The sequence below is a fragment of the Gymnoscopelus braueri genome, assembly GCF_963280865.1.
Source record: "Gymnoscopelus braueri genome assembly, chromosome: 12".
Taxonomy (NCBI): domain Eukaryota; kingdom Metazoa; phylum Chordata; class Actinopteri; order Myctophiformes; family Myctophidae; genus Gymnoscopelus; species Gymnoscopelus braueri.
In genome coordinates this window covers 37,510,295-37,529,558 of record NC_137614.1, presented here as the reverse complement: position 1 = coordinate 37,529,558, position 19,264 = coordinate 37,510,295, and the positions used below count along the sequence as shown (strand labels likewise).

Below are 19,264 nucleotides of genomic sequence, written 5' to 3'. Positions count from 1 at the left end.
ATTAATAATTATTATTATTATTATTTGATTATCTTATTTCAGTTTCTAATCTTTTCATTTAGAAAGGTTTGATAACGTCTACCTCCTGACAAACAATTAGAACGATCTAGAATACACAGCTGGTCTGTTCCCCACACTGTACAGACATTACATACTGTACATGTTCACATTGTATACTGTACACTTTACTTAAAGGTCTGGTCTAATGCATTATAATCACATTTACAATGCATTATACTGTATGAGGCTTCCGTAGTGTCGCTAATTATGTGTCCCTAATACATTAGTAACTAATACATTAGTGACAGTTAAAGCCATATCGAACCACTAAACAAATATTCCTCTTCCAATTTATTTAGAGAACCTGAATGGATAGCACTGTTAATTGAACAAATCAATAATCAATCCAATCAAATAGAAAAATATTTAGCAGATCGATATGGTTATGATTGTAGATAGGCTATATTTGAAATTATTTCTGTAGGAATATATATAGGAATATATATATATATATAATATATATATTACTCTGCTCTATAGTGTATATATAGTGTAAATTACTCTGCTTCTCGATTATTCGATTAATCAAAAAATGATCGATAATAATATATATATATAATAATATATGTGCTATAGCCTGCACAGACCAAGTTGGTGAAACAAAATGCAATGACAGGTTGTGTTCTTGTGGTGGGTGGTCTCTTTTCATTCTTCCCAGAACTTTAGTGCCAGCTGCCAGCTGTAGCCTACTGATTACACTGCCACTTGCAAACCCATGTGCAAGACACTCAGATCTTGAGCTGCCTGTCAGTAGACTGCAAAGTTAAACTCAGCAGTGTTAATCTGTCCACTTAACTGGGGTCTATACCAGATCCTCGAGTCTAGTAGTATTTCCCTAGACTACACCAAATATATTCATCGTAAATTGCCGATCTACAAGCTCACAATGCCATTCTTCACCAAATTGGGCATACATGATCAGGGGCAGGGTGATTTGTGGATCAGACCTTTAGGGGGACTCAGTCCCTAATGAGAATGTGACATGCATACAGTGCCTTGCAAAAGTCTTCAACGTACGCCCCTGATAGATCACTAATTTCACTGGATAATAATTCATACACTAATTATTTTCTATTGGCCTTTATATTTTAATTTACAACAATATTACCTTTAATGAATTACTAGTATGAATTACACAAAATATTATGATATTACGTTTTTAAAGAAGAATATAGGAATATGAGGTTTGCAAAAGTATTCAACCGTTTTATTTTGGCAAACCTCAATCATTTAGGTACACAATGTTACCTTCAGAGGAAACCTAATTGGGGGGTCAATAGTGTACAATAATAATGGTTCAGAATGAACAATCACAGTTTTCAATACACCTGTTTTAGAGACGACCTGTTAGTTAAAGGTAGGGTAAGTGATTTTCTTTGGTAAAAATAAGTGTTAAATAGCTCTATATTGTGATAGTACTCATTGCTGTAGAGTGTTTGTTCAGTAACAGGAGTCTCCATGTCTCTCCAGCTCCTTATTAAACAGAAAATGCATTTTCAGGTCAGGATACCAATTTCATCAGGATAGAGAACGTACAGATTAAACAAATGAAATTGGAAGTGATGACACAAAATGAGAAATGAGCAGATAAAAGCGAACACTATAAAAATTAAACTGATAAATGGGTATTCTCTCCTGATTGGCTGAAATGTTGTCACCTACCTGACATTTTTGTCTCTGTTTATTAAAGAGCCGGAGAGACAGGGAGACCCCTGTTACTGAATAAGCACTATATAGCAATGATTACTATCAGAATATAGTGCTGTAACCTTTTAACAAAAAAGCTTTGTGTTTTAACCAAAAAAGATCACTTACCCTACCTTGAATGAAACCTGACCAGCTCTATGGTCCTGATGGCTACATCCAATGACTGACACAGCCCTGGGTATGGCAACCCAGCCTGGTGGAGGTATTTGCTCCACACAGCGGCCCTTTTCTAGTTTGCTTGATCTGTGTGTGTGTGTGTGTGTGTGTGTGTGTGTGTGTGTGTGTGTGTGTGTGTGTGTGTGTGTGTGTGTGTGTGTGTGTGTGTGTGTGTGTGTGTGTGTTTTAAGTCCACCGGCGCCACTCATTAGTTAGCAGGTTTCTTTTTTTTCAACCCACGTCCCAAATTCATCCCACAATTAATTTACATCCTCCCAAAATCTAATTTTATCAGCCTGGGAAGACGGGAGGTCCTTCAGCTTGAGCCCTGTTTGTGAGTTGTGATATTTTTGTGTATTTCAACACAGACAGCTGTTAAACACATAGCCAACTCTAACTTCAAGTGGTCTTTTTTTCTTACTTGTTCATTGAAAACCACAGCCCACATTTCCAAGTGCCGTTATTTCTGCTGCGAAGCACCATGCCAGGGCCCATTATAAAATGATTAAAGAATGTTTGTGTAGACATTTGCACTATCAATAAGTCAGTCAAGAGAAGACCCATGAAATAATTCAATAATTTGTCAAATTTTTAATTAAAAAAATCCTTAGTAACATTGTAAATTTCTTGGCAATTAACTCCCATCCACACCAAAGTAAACAAGATTGGGAAAAAAAGAATCTTGAATAAAAATTGACTTTTGGCTTTTTAACAGTGTGGTTATGCATCCTCACACTCTGGGAGCCACGCTCAGGAATGGAAGGCTTCCTCTGACAAGAGCTCTATTGAACGAGCCACGCAACACAAATACTCCTCTTTCATTCCTGTGGAGCAGAAAGGGCTCTAAATCTGTCTGAAGTCGTGTTTGCACCCAGCCTGCCTCCAGGTGGGACGCCTCTGACACAGCCCACAAACTGTACCCAGGAAGAGCCACACACACACAGCCTTGTAGTGCTAGCTAGTGTGTGTGTGTGTGTGTGTGTGTGTGTGTGTGTGTGTGTGTGTGTGTGTGTGTGTGTGTGTGTGTGTGTGTGTGTGTGTGTGTGTGTGTGTGTGTGTGCAAAGATTTTACAAGATATACAAATCTTGTAAAATTTTGATTATGACATGCCCAAAATAGGGACACATATTTTTATTATGCATGTTTTTTAACGATCTCTTCCATCAAGGAAAGGATTCCAAATAAGCCTATTGGCTTCTTCCTTTTCTTGCACAATAACTTGTTTCATTTTGATATGTTTCCTTTTTTTTATGTACAGTGTGCTAATAAACTAAACTAAAGTAAACTAAAGTAAATGCCAGGTTGAAAGCGGTCGAGCTTTTGATAGTCATAGTGTAACGCTCAACAGATCAAGTCCTTCACATACAGTATTATCAGTGGTTCTAGCTGCTCGGTTGAACTTTCAGTGCGTGTTCAACGCTGTTCTTTCACGGTGACATTCTGCTGCTTGGCTGCCATGAGTCGTGTTCGTTAGGCGAGCCAATGTGTCAGTGGCACGACTTTGTCCGTTGTTTGCTCGCTGGAAGAATGCCACTCAACGTATAGACTGACATTTATAGTCCGTTATTTGTTACAGGTCTCGCACTGTCCACTTCACACTAAATCTGAGCTCCTATTGTCCCTATTGTTAGTATGTACCGCATACCATGCATCTCTGAACCATGCTTGCAGGCTTAACCCACTTGAACCCTATAGCGTCCCTATTCTGGGGGGGGCGAACATTTGCCATAAGTAGCAGATCTACAAGCTCTCAACGCGCCGCAACATGCCGCGTTGTGAGCTTGTAGATCGGCTATTTTCTGTGAAGAGATTTGATGTGGAGGGAAATACTAGCAGACCTAGTATAGAGAGCCCTGGGGGATCCTGGTCAACTAAGTATATAGGGCAGGGGTCTTCAATGTTTTTCAGCCCAAGGACCCCTTAGCTGAGAGAGAGATGAAGCAGGGACCCCCACTACATGTTGTATAAAATTGTGATGCAGATTAAAGTTTTTTTTTATTATAGATTTAATAGATACAGCTTCATGGACTTGTTTGACAGCGCTGTCATCAGGGTTGGATTCATGTTAATGTATCCAACGCCCTCGCAGCGTGAGGCGTCGTGAGCTTGTAGATCTGCTATTTTCGGCTAATGTTCCCCTCAGAATAGGGATGCTAGGGTTCAAGTGATTAATGTAAAAAAGTAAAACAAATATATATCATTTGTCGGCCCCCTTCTAGTAACTCTGAGGACCCCCTAAGGGTCCTGGACCCCCTGACCCCTGATAGAGGGCGTACGTGGCTAGTGTCTGACTGTCTGTCTGTCTGTCTGTCTGTCTGTCCGTACGTACCATGCAGAGGCCTGATAGTGAGCTAATACCATGCTCACAAATGATATGAATGATTCATATGCTGCCAGCGTGGTGTTGACATGGTTCAGAGAGGAATTCATATTTTAACCATTTAAGCCTGAATTATCCTTCATCGTACGATGGAGAAAATAACCGATCTACAGCTCGTAGTTCTGCTAATCTATAATGTTCAAGTTGTCTGTCTCTGTGAGTCTGTCTGTCTGTCTGTCTGTCTGTCTGTCTGTCTGTCTGTCTGTCTGTCTGGACATGCCTGACACCACAGTACAGCCCATATATGACCAATATGGAGGTCCCTGATGTCGGTGTTGTTAGGTAACGGTTTCTGTTGTGAAAGCAGACCAGAGCTCCCTCTGAGAGAGAGGGGTGGGGGGGGGGGGGTGAGGGAGAGGGGGGAGAAAGGGTGAGGTAGAGGGAGGGAGCGTGTGAGGGAGATTGCAACAGAGAGGGAGAGAGAGAGAGACATAAGGAGAGAGAGAGGGAAGGGGAGAGTCGGGGTGGGGGGGGGGGGGGAGTGTGGGAGGGGGGGAGGGAGGGAGATTGCAACAGAGAGGGAGAGAGCGATAGGGAGAGAGGGAGGGAATTGGAGGGAGAGAGAGGGAGACAGAGAACATGCAATAACCCCACTATTGCGTACCGGAACCTGGACATGATGATTGGCGCATCACTAAGCGACACGTTGTCATTACAATGACCCCAGCAACACTGTGCAAGCTGATTACGCAATACTTTCTGCATATTTACTCTATCATTTATTTTATTGAAAATATTTTTTTTAAACATTGCCTATCATTCAGGCAAAAAAAGTTTTAAACATGCCCCAACACAGGGACACCAGGTTGGAAGTGGTCTTAGCGTCTCTTTTGTTTGACCCAAGGGAAATGATGGGCTCATTGAGTGGAAATGTAAAAATGCTTATTCCCTATTCCCCTACGACGGGATTAAAGTGTTTGTTGCACTGCAACATGCAGCATGCATGCATGTTGCAGTGACCATATAAACTGAAGCAGCACGGCTTAAGAAGACAAGCTTACATCCCATGAGATGGTCACGTTCCTGCATTTCTACTGAGTCTTTAAGACACATAGACACTGGTCAGCATGTGTGTGTGTGTGTGTGTGTGTGTGTGTGTGTGTGTGTGTGTGTGTGTGTGTGTGTGTGTGTGTGTGTGTGTGTGTGTGTGTGTGTGTGTGTGTGTGTTGATTTTTGATTCACCACCCATCCTTAGGTCACGCTGCGACGTGTTGTGAGCTTGCAGATCTGTACACAACCAAATATAATTAAGGCATCAGCTGGTCAGCATGTGCATGCGCATATGCGTGTGCCTAATTGTGTGTGTGTGTGTGTGTGTGTGTGTGTGTGTGTGTGTGTGTGTGTGTGTGTGTGTGTGTGTGTGTGGTCCTGGATACTAAGGAGGCAATGCAATGGGTCAAGTGGGAGTGGTGCGCTCACGTGTTGGGAGGATTGTGATGACAAGGCTGTGTGTGTGTGTGTGTGTGTGTGTGTGTGTGTGTGTGTGTGTGTGTGTGTGTGTGTGTGTGTGTGTGTGTGTGTGTGTGTGTGTGTGTGTGTGTGTGTGTGTATGAGAGAGAGAGAGAGAGAGAGAGAGAGAGAGAGAGAGAGAGAGAGAGAGAGAGATAAGCTGTTGGTATAGCCTAAGCTGTGAGACAGCAGAGTTACCTCCTACTTAAGCTATGGATAGTTGGAGCTGGCATAGAGCCACATATACAGCATGTAAACAGTACAATCCTGAATGTTCATTTAAATGGACCTGGATAAATTAACCACTTAACCGCTTGAACTCTAGGTACTTTTATACATAGTCTGGCTATTTTCACAGAATGTTCGCCTATTATAGCCTGGTAAACCCTCCCACCAGAAATCTCATTTGTATTTTATTTCAGGAGAATCAAATGGAAATGAGATTTCCGGAGGGAGGGTTTACGTTTACTATGCCATGCCCAGAATAGGGACGCTAGTAGGGTTAAGCCGGCTAGACCCTGTTGTTTATCGTACGAGGGTATTGGCTTTTTATTGATTGTTTGCAAACAGTACAGAAATACCGTACAAAGCTCTGCTAAACAGATAACACAAAAAGGCGTGTTTCCATTGAGGTCCATTGTGCTCAATTCATCATCATGACATACAATACAATACAATACATTACAAATCAGCAACATCACTAAAAGTGATAATAGATATATTTACAGAAAAGAAAGTGGGGTGGGGGTGGGGCGTTTGGAGGATTCTGACAAGGCTGTGTGTGTGTGTGTGTGTGTGTGTGTGTGTGTGTGTGTGTGTGTGTGTGTGTGTGTGTGTGTGTGTGTGTGTGTGTGTGTGTGTGTGTGTGTGTGTGTGTGTGTGTGTGTGTGTGTGTGTGTGTCACCTATAATGTCCACATGCCCAAAATAGGGACATCAGGGGGGCTGAAACTGATTAACAGTCTTTTACAGTATAGGGAAGTTTACAGCTGCAGTCTTCACCTCCAAAAAGGCTGAAAATCAAGTTTTTATCTAAATCAGATTGGCTGACTCCATTTACAGCTCCTAGGGCGTTGTGGGCATCACTTCCTGTCGATTTGATCAGGTATCAGGGATCAAATCGACAGGAAGTGATGCCCACAACGCCCCTGTAGGAAACTTGTGGATAGAAAATATCACAAAACAATAAGAATAGTAGATCCTAATTAATCTGAACCCCACACGAACGAGAAATGTTCAAATGACTTAAACATGCTTCAAAATACATAGAACGTGTTATTAAATCAAAGCAAATCATTCATATGTTGTAAAGATTACAGAACTAGTAAGCGCATTGAAATTTCAAGAGATTTCACACTCATATAGTCTGATACTGATCCAATACTCTATGTTCTGTACATAAAAGCCACAGGTGTTCGTGTATAACCTCTTAACTGCAAATGTAAAACAACCATTTCCAAACACATGTTTTGAAAGGATTTTTCATACCCTCCAGGAAGTCATTGGTTTCATTTCAGTACGGTATGCAAATCAACCTGCAGAGACTTGAAAACCTGCTTGAGATGGGTAATTCAACACAGTGAACTTCATGTCACCTCCATTTTTCTGTCAGTTATGTTATGGTAGCATTTTAATGTTGTATTTTAATGAGCCTGCAGATTGGTTTGACAGGTCCGGCTGAAAATAGTCCCTGGAGAAAAGATGGGTGGGTTTATTTATCAGCTGAAAGTTTGAATTACATGAAATAAATTGTGTCCGCCTCCACTTCTTCCTCGGTTTTATTACAGGAAAACAAAACAATTAGATACAAATAAACTGTGGGCCCGGTACCCGAAGTAGTGAAAATAGCAGATCTACAAGCTCACAACGCGGCGCAAAAGCGCTGCGTTGTGAGCTTGTAGATCTGCTATTTTCACTACTTCTTAAACTTTTTTCTTTTTCATGAAATTATTTTGAAAAATCATTGAATGTGTTTTTAATTCATGAAAAATGTTTTTTTTTTTAATGTTTTGTAATTTACTCGTGACCCATAACAGTGTGTTGGTGACCCACAATTGGGTCCCAACCCACTATTTGGGAACCAGTGATGTAAACAACCTGAAGGTGATGAGGAACTTTAGCATCACTATGACTATGAGTTATCCAATCAGCACTGCCTTGTTACAAAATGTGCCAGAGTCAAAACTAGTGTTGCCATGTCCGCTATTATAAGCGACTTTGGGCTTGTTTTCTGTAAAGTTGCTTGTAAATATTGGTCATTTTGGGGCTTTTTTCTAAAGTGTAGTTGCTTATTTGGGCTTGCTTCACAATATATATATATATATATTTTTTTCAACCAATAGTTCTCAAATATGTACATGTCATGGACCCCCAAATTAATGTATTTGTCCCTAACCAGTAACCAGTATAGGTTTAAAAAGTGCTCGTAATGGCCTGGTGCCCTATAGTTGCTTCTTTTTGGGCTTGTTTTCCTAGACCAGGTTGCTTATTTCTCTCACAATATCTGGCAACACTGGTCAAAACAACTGTGTGACGATGTAGTAGCGTCTACACAACATCATCACACAGCTGTGACTTTGATGCCCCCACGTGGTGGTTCTCTGTTAACACACCGGCCACTAGGCGTTGCGTTGTGTTCAGAGAAGGTCCAAATAAAATGATCATTACTGTTTACTTAATGGATAAAAGACGTCGCGTAATTGTGTTGTAACAAAAGACACGCATTCAGCCCCCCATTTTGCAGCTCAAACTTAAAAAAGAATGTCGCCTGCATGCCATGCATGGACCATTGCAAAACCGTTGGGGATTTCTAGTGTAGCCTACATTAGCATTAGCTAACGCTAATTTGAACCAGCTACTCAGCTTAAATGGTGCATTGTAGACTACAACAGTAACAACACGGCACATTTCACTGCAACACAATTTATATCCAGCCATACGCGTAGTACGCTCATACAAAATACATTACATTGTCATTATTAAAAGTAAACATACCTCGCCCACGGTACCGTCCGGTTCTATGGTGTAATGGTTAGCACTCTGGACTTTGAATCCAGCGATCCGAGTTCAAATCTCGGTAGGACCTCGTACTTTTAAAATGTTCAACGTGAGATGATGAGGCCACAGCTCTTAATAAGTATAATAATAATGTAAAAATAGACGTGCTAGATTGGAAACATGCCAACAGATGACATGGGCATATGCAGTGCTTTGTAACGTTGCCTCACAATACAACTGCTGATGTGCTATTCACTCTCAGAGCCATCTGTAGCATCAGGCCCCATACAGCAGTAGGCTACCGACTCCACTGTAGACACGAACAGTGTTGGAATAGTTACTACAACATAGTAATATGTTACTTATTACATATTACTTGTTTAAAAAGTAATGTAGTTACTTTACTTATTACTCCCTGCCAAAAGTAACTAGTTACTTATTACTTAGTTACTTTCTTTTTTCTCGCCCCCAGTAATTGCATCCTTTCTCCCCAAAAGTCTGACTTTGCATTTTCAACATTAGCAGTTGTTTTTTTTCTCTTTTCTGCAGCCTACATTGTAAAATCCTCATTGTTGATTTAACTCTGAAAAGTGTTCTGTACACATGACGGGTCCATTTGGTTCTATTTGTACACTCATTTCAATTATATTAACACTAAGACTTTTACTGTGTATGAATTCATAACTTACAGACTAAATGAAAACCATTTGACTATGAATTGAATACTATGGACCTCAATGGAAACAAGACCGCAAGGACTTTTTTGGAAGTAATTTAAATGTATTTCATGCATTTTTTGCCTAAAAAAATATTCAAATTCAAACACCCTGGGCTCAAACAGATAATGACTCATCATGAGACACAATCTTTGAACAACTTCTGTTGTTTATTAAACAAAATGTATTCTAATAAAATACAAAAATAAAAAGGCTCCCATAGTGTGTGTATATATATATATATATATATATATATATATATATATATATATATATATATATATATATATATATATATATATATATATATATATATATATGCCACAGTCAGTGACCTATATATATATATATATATATATATATATATATATATATATATATATATATTGAAAATAGCCAACCTACAAGCTTACGGCGCGTCTTCATTGGTTAACAAGTCGCTTATAATAAGCAGACATGGCAACACTGTTTGATCCAGTTTAAGGCCCGCCCTTCCGCAGCTGATAATTCACACGTAGACAAGTGCGCAACGTTTCCGTATCCGCTCTAGACCGGATCAGCAAGCAGCCTGCATAGCAACTGGATCCCAACCAGTCTACCATTATATCAATTGACCAAAAACAACACAGGATCAAATAAACACACTCAAACCCAGAGTACCACCAAGGCTCGTGAAAAAAAGTAATAAATTACTTTTGGAAAAAAAGTAAAGGTAATAATATTACTCAAAACGTGAAAGTAATTAGTTACTTTACTAGTTACTGGGAAAAAGTAATAATATTACTTTAAGTTACATATTACTTTAGTTACTTTCCAACACTGGACACGAACAGCAGATTACCACACTCTCCTCATCCCATTCAAGTTATCTAATCTAGGGTTAAAAGTAAACTTTGCCCAAATATGGAGATGGCTGATGTTTGGTACTGACCTTGTAAATGACTGATAGTAGTCATAGTAGGCTTACTAACCTCATGGATGACTGATGTCATGCACTGGCCACACTGTTTCAACATGTAGCCTACACAAAGATATTTGTGCCTATTTCACCCATGCAATAACCCAGGCAATCTACCAGTATAATTGATCAGAAAATCACCTACAAAGCATGTTTTCTGTTGCTAGTGAATGGTGTAAAAGTTCAAACTCAAAATCATTATTAGACATCTCAAATAATGCATTTTAGAATTCCATCCGTCCATAAGTATAAGTTCCAATTTAGTTTTTGGGATCCACTTGAATTAGCTTAATTATTTTGGGTTCGACCAACTGTAGATTAACATGAACGTTGCTAAAGGCACTGCGGTACACAAATGAGCTGGTATACTCCGTCGTATAACAGTGTCGCTCCCCAAGAACGGCTGATCTACAATCTCATAACGTGTCGCAGTGCCGCTGTGCGACCCATTGAGCTTGGTAGAACTTCCAGTGATGACTCGACTCATGCGATTGCCAATTCAAATGGAGTTAGTGTGTTAAATCCAAGGGGCCAGCTTCCGAGTTGTAAATTGAGGCTAGGAAGAGACAGTCAGTTCATATGAATGGCCTGTAGTCTCGCTGTTTCACCGCTGCTGGTGTCAGAAGTAATTAATCTCCATTCAAGCGGATGGGTTTTTGCCGAACTTTACACTTGATTTTATTACCTTAATAAACATGGTCATTAATACTATTTGCTTCCAGTCGCTAGTTTAAAGTATTTTTTCAATCACCATGATATGCGTTTTGGTAAATTATGGTCCCATTTATTTTTAAATTGATGATAAAGTAGGGTATGCTGCAGGATGGACGTGGCTACCTTGTGATGATTTGATTGACAAGCTACACAACCAATAGCATTCATTCCCCACCCCCGCTCTGGTCCCAACCAATAGCATTCATTTCCGAGTGCATAGGATATAGAAAGATGGCAGATTTAAATAGTTGAAAAATAGGCTTCATTTACGATCTGTAGAGTCTATGGGCATATAATGTTGTCCATACCTTATACTGTCTATGGTTAAATCAAGAAAAGTTTTTAAGTTTGGTGCCCTGAATGCTGCGTATATATTCATTATAATAAATGCAGCATTACATGAGGGAGGGGGCATTGCTGGCCTATTATGTACTTATTTATACGGACCGTCTACTGTGCTTAATTCATATAGTTTACGCTGTGTTGTATGTGCTATGGTATACCGATGCCACAAATTCGCCTATGCACAGACGAATGGATTACCATTCTGCAGACGCTGTGGCTTTAACCACATGTGGTTGTAGATGGGCTATTTTCGGCAAAGAGATTTAGTGTAGGCCTAGAGGGAGAAAATGAGCAGGCCAAGGATAGAGCCCTGGGGAACCATATAGGGTTTAAGTTTTTAAAGACAAGGTATGAACTGGCAGGTGTGTGACTGTGAAGGTAAGGACATTACCTCAAAACATATTGTCACAGTCGGAAAAAACATTGTATGTCCATATTGCAGCTTTTTTTTTAATTCTTAAACGTGTTTAAGAAAACGTGCTTTGATATTGTGGAAAAAAAGGGGAAAAACAGGAAACTTTTCACCTATAATTTCATATACTCAAAATAGCGATGTTTAAAATAAATATTTAACCTATGAAAAACAAGAGCTTGGGACTAAATAAGTACATTGGAACTCTTTTTCCACCCCACAGCAATGATATATTGTTTAGAAATCAAAGGAAAATTATGCTAAAACAGTTCACAAACATTTCCTTGAACATTTATTAAAAACATTAAGTGTAGGGGTGACAGTTAGTGCACAGACCACATGCTCCTTGAGTCTCTACACAAAGCAAATTTGCGGAAAAAAATTAAGAATAAATCATCAAAAGGTGGTGTAGTGTAATCTTTTGTTAAAATAAGTGTTCAATTGCACCATTTTCCGATAGAAATTGCTATAGCGTCTTTGTTCAGTAACAGCCAGCTCCCCCAACCCCCCTCAAGCTTCATCTTAAGTTAACAGAAAATATATTTTTCTATCCAATCAGGAGAGAAAACTCATACAGCATACAGGATAAACTGAAAAAAATTGAAGGTGATAAATGGTCTTTGTGGGGTTCTCTCTCCTTGGTACCCCTTAAGCAGCTCTGACAGGGTATTGAGTATCTGTTGATCGGTCTCCCCAGTCCCACGATGATAGAAGTCTTAGTAGGTAAGGTGGGCATGACCTTTTGTGCGTGTTTTGGAACGCTAAGTAACTGATCAAAGTTTTATGTGTGTGATCTTAAAATCAGGCATGCAAACAGCCCCGAGGTGAAAAAGGTGACAACATGTTGTTTTCTTTCGGGTCAGGTGTCACACAATTGCCCTATTTGGGTTCAAAAAGGTGACTGTAGCTGAAAAGTGACACTTTTGCATGTCTGTAAAATGCATTTTCTGTTTACTAAAGATCTGGAGAAACAATACACCCTATAGCAATGATTATGCAGAATATAGAGCTTTAACATTTTAACAAAATACTTTTTCTTATTTTTTCTACATATCATTTACACCACCCTTTACAAAGGATTCAGCTTGCAAGAAATAGTGCCGGTCCAGTCTCTGAAATCATACTGAAGGTACACATTATTGCGAGTGATGTTAATAATAAAAAAATATACAAAACAACAATCAAACAATAGACACAAGATAAGTTGATTGCAGAGTTTGTGCTTGAGAACAGTAGAGTCAAAAGGTCATTTTCTTGTGTGTGTCGGACTTCTTGTGCTCATTCTGGATGGATGACTCATGGGCTTTTTGCTGTGCTAGTAAACCACGGGCTGCACACAGCTTCTCCTCCAGACGAGTGACCATAGATGCATCCCTGTGTAGAAACCACACAGAGGGATGAGAAACTCAAGAGAAACAAGTGTGAGTAAATGCCTTGGTGAGATGTTATTGAATATCGTCACTGTCGGGTGAAAACTGGAAACCGTAAGTTCAAAACAGTTACTTTTCAGGAAATGGAAAAAAATAACCTGTGCGTCAATAGATCCAATGTAGTTTAGTCACAAGCTCTTGTTCATACTTTTCATTGGTTAAATATTTATAAAACCCACAGACAGATTTAACCACTTTCACTTTAAAAATACAGTAAATTAAAACGGTACTGACCTCCCTGTTCGTCTACTCAGCGCCTCCATCAGCCCCTTGATCTCTCTCTCTGTCTGAGTGACCTTTTCAGCTGCCTTGAACAGTTTAACATTTAAGCTCCGCTTGATGCCCTTTCCTCCCTGGTAGGCATCCACCCCGGCCCGTGACGAGGCAGGACAGGGGCCTCGGCTGGCAGCCGACCCAGGATTAGTCCCCCTGTCTCCCAGTTTTTGGTTGAGGAAGTCAAAGACGTTACTGCGCCCCCCTTTGTGGCGGGGTCTCGGCTTTCTCTTTCTTGCTTTGTGGCCCACTGTATCACCGTCTTTGGCTGCCCTGCTCCGAGTCCGTCTTTGGGTGAGCTCACTACACATGTCCAGAGACTGGCCTTTGGGCAAGACCATGGCTGTCACCGGTTCTAAGCGACCCTCTTGCATCTTCCCCAAACCTGAGAAAACAAAAAGGAACAACATGACCTGTTTGTTTATGAATGAGGCTCCAACCAGAGTCACTTGGATAGTTAAGTGGAATTAATATGTAGGAATTTGTCTTGGTTAAACTGGTGCAAAGATACACAACTTATTTCACACTTGGTTATACAGTTATGAATGAGACCACCTAAAATGATAATACCTATGTGCACCACGAAGGACCCTCAACTGAAGCTCCTACATTCAGAGCCATAATTCTGCTGGCTTCAAATATGAAAGGGGGCTTTAAATTCTATATAAACCCCATTTAAGTTACATTTTTGTTTTGAAGGGCTTGGCCACACCATAACAACATTATTTATAAAACATTAATTTAATCAGCAGAACAACTACCCAGAAAAGCTTTGTTAAAACGGGGATAAACCTTGAAAGTGATTCCTATGCACATAAGGCAGTGTAAAACATGCACACATTATCAGTATCATTTGGCTCAACAGCAAATGCAGGATGTATTAATTTGCATGAGCCCACCTCAAACCATCTAGCATCCTTGATGGAGTCACCCCAATTTGCCACATGGTGGCAGTCTGAACAGCCATCGGAAAAGTAAGAATACAACATCTCTTGGATCAGTCTAGCTGAAAATGCACATGTTCTTGCTCGTACTTACCTTTACCATACTCATAGCCCATTTTGAGCATAAGTTTGGAGCCGATGCCTCTGGTATGTGCCTCCCAGCCACCGAAATTAGAACTGCCTAAAGTTGCACTGGATTCTTCAGCAGTAGAGTCAAAAACTGTTGGGTAAGAGGGCTGAATATATTAGTACATGGTTTGTGTCATAAATAAATGTTTGTAAAATATACATACATATTATAGCATACCAGCCCCATTTTCTCATGGACAGGTATGCACAGGCACAAAAAAAGGTAATTTCTTTTTTATTTGGAAATATATATTTTGTGCTGGGCTTTATACTAAGAAACACTTCTCATGGCCAGTGCCAGATGTAACTGCATTTATTATTTTCTCCCAAGCACATTTTACATCCATTACATTTCATCAGCTTCTATGCAAAATCTTATAGTCTGGGATTAAACACTGTGACTTGCAGGTATGACACAAGAGTATTTTCAAAGCCAAAGTTGTTTCAAAGTCTTCTAGTGTATGGTAGATGTGAGAGAGTGTCAGACGTTAGTCTTCTAGTGTATGGTAGTCATAGGGTGTTAAAGGTCGCTGCGACTGATAAAAACAGTTACACCTACCTTTGGCATAAGCTACATCTCCGTCTGCAGAGTCATCAGAGTCAGAGGAAGAGATGGGGTCGTTTTCTCTCAGAGGAGGTATAATCCCATCAGCCTCAAGCACAGCATTTTTCAGCAGGGCTGAATCAAACTTCACCGTGTAGAAACCGCTGTCAATCTCTACATGTGAATGAAGCAGGAAGCATTTGAATGATTTAAATACAGTTGCAGAACAGCAATCCAGTTTCCACTGCATAACAAGGACTAGAAAATGAACTTCTGGCGTGTTGATGAGGTGTTAAGCAGTAACATTGTTAGTGAAACTTATTATATTATTAATATAGTTGTTGTTAACATATATAGTGATACGAGGCTATATATAATCTGGGAAATCATAATATTGTGAGCATATTAGAGCAATGCACCAATACAAATTATTTTCTGATGTTGTAAAGTGTGAATGTTCTGAACTTATTAGACCGTTGTAGCTGAAAGAACAAAGCATGCTTCTTCCTGTTTGGTCATTATATCCACATTAGTAACGATCTTGTAGGTAAATATCTATTGAAAGCACCAATTATTGGTGCTTTCAAAAGGTCATTGATATAACGTGATAATATTTGTCACATTATTGATATCAATGTATTGGGTGAAAATGTTAATGTTTTATTTTGTCCATATCGCCAAGCTTCTCGATCATTCAGTTAATCAAAAAAGTAAGACAGAATAATTGCAATGGACACAATTGATAGTTGCAGCAGCCCTACAATCTGTCCATCAAATCACTGTGTAGTTGATTAACAGTGGAGTAACCTGTTATTTTGGCTGGGTACCAGATGCCATCCTCATGACGGGCCAAGCAGGCTGAGCCGTCTTGTAAGTTAGTGAGGTCCAACTCCAGGAAGTCTCTTAGTTCTAGCACAGGGACCACCTCGCCGTGCGAGAACCTACAAAACATGAAAACACTATGATTGTGATCTACAATAAAATGGGAGACACACAAAAATTATGGTAATCATAAAAAACACATATAAACTTAAGAATTAACCACCACATGAACCCTAGCATCCCTATTCTGGGGCGAAGATATGGCAGAATAGAACAACAGATCTACAAGCTCACGACGCATCGTGCTGGGGCGCGGTGTGAGCTTGTAGATTGCCTATTTTTGGGGGAGACAATTGGTGTTGAGGTAAAAGAAAAAAGGAACGTCCCTACGGTAGTATAGAGCCCTGGTGGGCCCTAGTCAACTAAGTATGTAGGGTTTAAGTGGTTAAGAATGGAAAAGATTTGGTTAGGATGAACTAGTCTGGCAAACAATGCTTTAAAGGAGTAGTTCACCATCAATTGCACACCCCATGAAGCCTTGAATTCATGGATTTGTTTTTGTTTTTGTTGCATTCCTAAGCTAATAATTTGATTCCCGTCTCCTACCGACTAATGTATCCGGTAGGAGACACGAAGTAGATTCTTTGTGTCTCCTACCGGAAATACACACGGTCATCAAATTGTTGGCTTAGGAATGCGACAAAAACGAAAATAAGATTTTTTTTGGGTGAACTCCTCCTTTAACGTGCACCTATCTTTCAAAGATTTGACAGTAATTTGAAAACAAAAACAAATACAGCACCTGCAATTATCCAGAAAACGGCATTTGTCCTCTAGAAAGTATGGACATGGTTTCATTGATTTCTGGGTGGGGTAGATGTACAACACCCTCGCTTGTGCCTCGTCCCCGTCCGGGGGCTCTGTCCCCACCACCATGGCATTGTGATACTCCAGTATACCCCACGGTGTCCGGTAGGGCGCCCTCACTTTGGTACCACTCATACTGTCTTCCTCCTCCTCCTCCTCCTCCTCCTCCCCGTTCACATCCCCTCCCTCCCTCCCACTCCCTGTAGCATCTGAACCGTTCCCGGAAACATCCCCAAGCTCTGAGTAGAAGGCACTGTACTCTGGGTCCAAGCCGCCCGTGGGCATCGTGCCTGTGCCAGCCGATGCCCCTGCGGCTTCTACTTCAAAAAGTCCGCCACTCTCAAGACTGGCTAGAAGTTGACTCTTTTTGACAGACATCAAGGAGGCTTCGGTGAGCTCTATGAGCTGACAAAGGTCCTCCTTCAGTTGGAGCAGGTCTGACTGTTGAGAAGGGTCTGTGCCTGCAGAGAGGACCAGCTCCACCTGCTGCAGCTGGGCGCTGTAGGCGGCGATGGCCGCCTCCAGTGTTGCTTCATCCATGACGTCACCCGGCCCCTGGACTGCTTTGTTAATGTTGAGTACCTGGAACCCAGAAAAAACATGACACACAACGACGTTTGAAGTCCACTTGAAACAACATGGAGAATCACAGTTGAAGATTGATTTGATGGGTGGATGTCATGATATTATAGGTTGAAATTGGTTCGTTCAAAGCAAGCCTATGTACGCACATGTTTTTACAGGAAGAAAACATTTGGATAAAATAATACAAAGAAATGTAAATGTATTTATTCATTTGGCATAATTAGATACCCAGTATGACTGGGAATGTATCTAACAAAAAGGGTTTAAAATGTCTTTTTAATTTAATGCCGACGTTTAAGAGCAATTCAGTTGCCTATAATCATCAATGGTTTTGGAATAAATGGAAATATCTTTCACATAGTCAAACTATATGAGCAGTGGTGGAAAGCAGCTAAGTGAATTACTCAAGTACTGAAATTAAGTACCATTTTTTAGGAACTTTTACTTTACTTGATTATTTCCATTTGTGATACTTTTATAGGTCTACTTCTACTCCACAGAACATACAAATGGAATCTGCACTCTACCTTGTGTGCATGTATTGGCTCATCCAAAGTGACGTTTCGAGCCTGTGCTCATCTTTACTTTCTCTCCCCACTACATCTCAGAGCCAAATATTGTACAGCATGTACACACCACTGCACTTCCTTTAGTTACTAGTTACTTACACGTTTAGATTATTAATACAACTTACTAAACATAAATTTAAAACTAGTCAACCCAGAAAAGCAGCACATGCATTTAAATCAGCCCCACCTTTATCAGCTTCAACATTAAACTGATTAATACATTAATGCACTACCATTTCTGTGAAATGAGCATAGTTTTACGTTTGGCATTGTCTGATTCCAATACTTTCGTACTTTTACTCAAGTCAAACCTCTACTTCTTCCACACCAATATGAGTTAGCAACATAACATATAATTAGGTTAAATAACCTCAGTTAATTGAACACATTGTTACAGTGAAACAAGGTGGATGCTGTAACTGTTGATGTTGACGTTCTTAAAGAAGGGCTACTCTGTCGCTTGGAACACATTTATAGATCTGTTCTTTTCAGCAAGCGACGCCGTCGTACTGTGAAGCACACATTGGGCTTCACGGCCGTTGTCATTAACTAAACATAACCATGTTAATTGAACCAACCTCTGATCATTCTATGATTTCCACCCCGTCCTCCCGACCCGTCTGTCCATGGCAGGAAACTCAAGTGTTTTTCAAGAGGACAGTTCAGTTCAGCCCAGGAGCTGCTGCTGCTGACAGAGCAGGTTGCAGATCCGGTTTGTGCCACTATGTCAGTGGTTCTCAAACTTTTTCATGTCAAGGACCCCCAAATTGACACTTATTAGCCAGCGGACCCCCATTTAAAAAGATATGCCAGGGACTCCCATAAGAGAAGATTTTTATGGCTGTAGCAGTGATTCTCAACCATGTTAATTTCAAGGACCCCCCAGTTTCACTTGCATTAGGGCTACGGACCGGCCCCATTTAATGGCATTTCTATCTCTGGGACCCCAATTTATATTGTAAAATCAATGTTAATTTAACTCTGAGAGTGTACAAATCATGGAACCAAATGGACCTGTTAGGGTCCATTTGTACACTCTCAGAGTTACAGGCCCATAAGGGTCCATGGTTCCTAACTATCCATCACTTAGCTGGGGACCCCCTGGGGTCCCCGGACCCCACTTTGAGGACCAATGCACTATGTTATCGTTCCTAACAAGATCAAGATGTCATCATGTTAGTGATGGAAGAAGTACTCAGATATTTTA

General features: G+C 40.3%; 2 protein-coding genes across 2 annotated transcripts in view; both read right to left on the bottom strand.

The window, feature by feature from the left end:
- calcrl2 (calcitonin receptor-like 2) overlaps nucleotides 1-19,264 on the bottom strand; it is a 218,421-nt gene that overhangs the window by 82,160 nt on the left and 116,997 nt on the right. The window lies entirely within an intron of this gene.
- zgpat (zinc finger, CCCH-type with G patch domain) lies at nucleotides 12,146-18,725 on the bottom strand. Its single transcript, XM_080444344.1, has 7 exons — nucleotides 18,636-18,725; nucleotides 16,839-17,485; nucleotides 16,022-16,155; nucleotides 15,230-15,388; nucleotides 14,636-14,761; nucleotides 13,559-13,982; nucleotides 12,146-13,268 (listed from the first exon to the last, which is right to left on the bottom strand). The coding sequence occupies exons 2-7, from the start codon at nucleotides 17,441-17,443 to the stop codon at nucleotides 13,133-13,135; spliced, it is 1,584 nt and encodes a 527-aa protein (XP_080300470.1). The 5' UTR covers nucleotides 17,444-17,485; nucleotides 18,636-18,725; the 3' UTR covers nucleotides 12,146-13,132.

Excerpts from the sequence above, each read along its gene's own strand:
- zgpat (XM_080444344.1), bottom strand. The coding sequence starts at position 17,443 with ATGGATGAAGCAACACTGGAGGCGGCCATCGCCGCCTACAGCGCCCAG. Across the intron at positions 16,156-16,838 it reads CGTTTTCTGGATAATTGCAG|GTTCTCGCACGGCGAGGTGG; the intron begins GTGCTGTATTTG and ends CATGTTTTGTAG. Across the intron at positions 15,389-16,021 it reads GTACCCAGCCAAAATAACAG|AGATTGACAGCGGTTTCTAC; the intron begins GTTACTCCACTG and ends ATTCACATGTAG.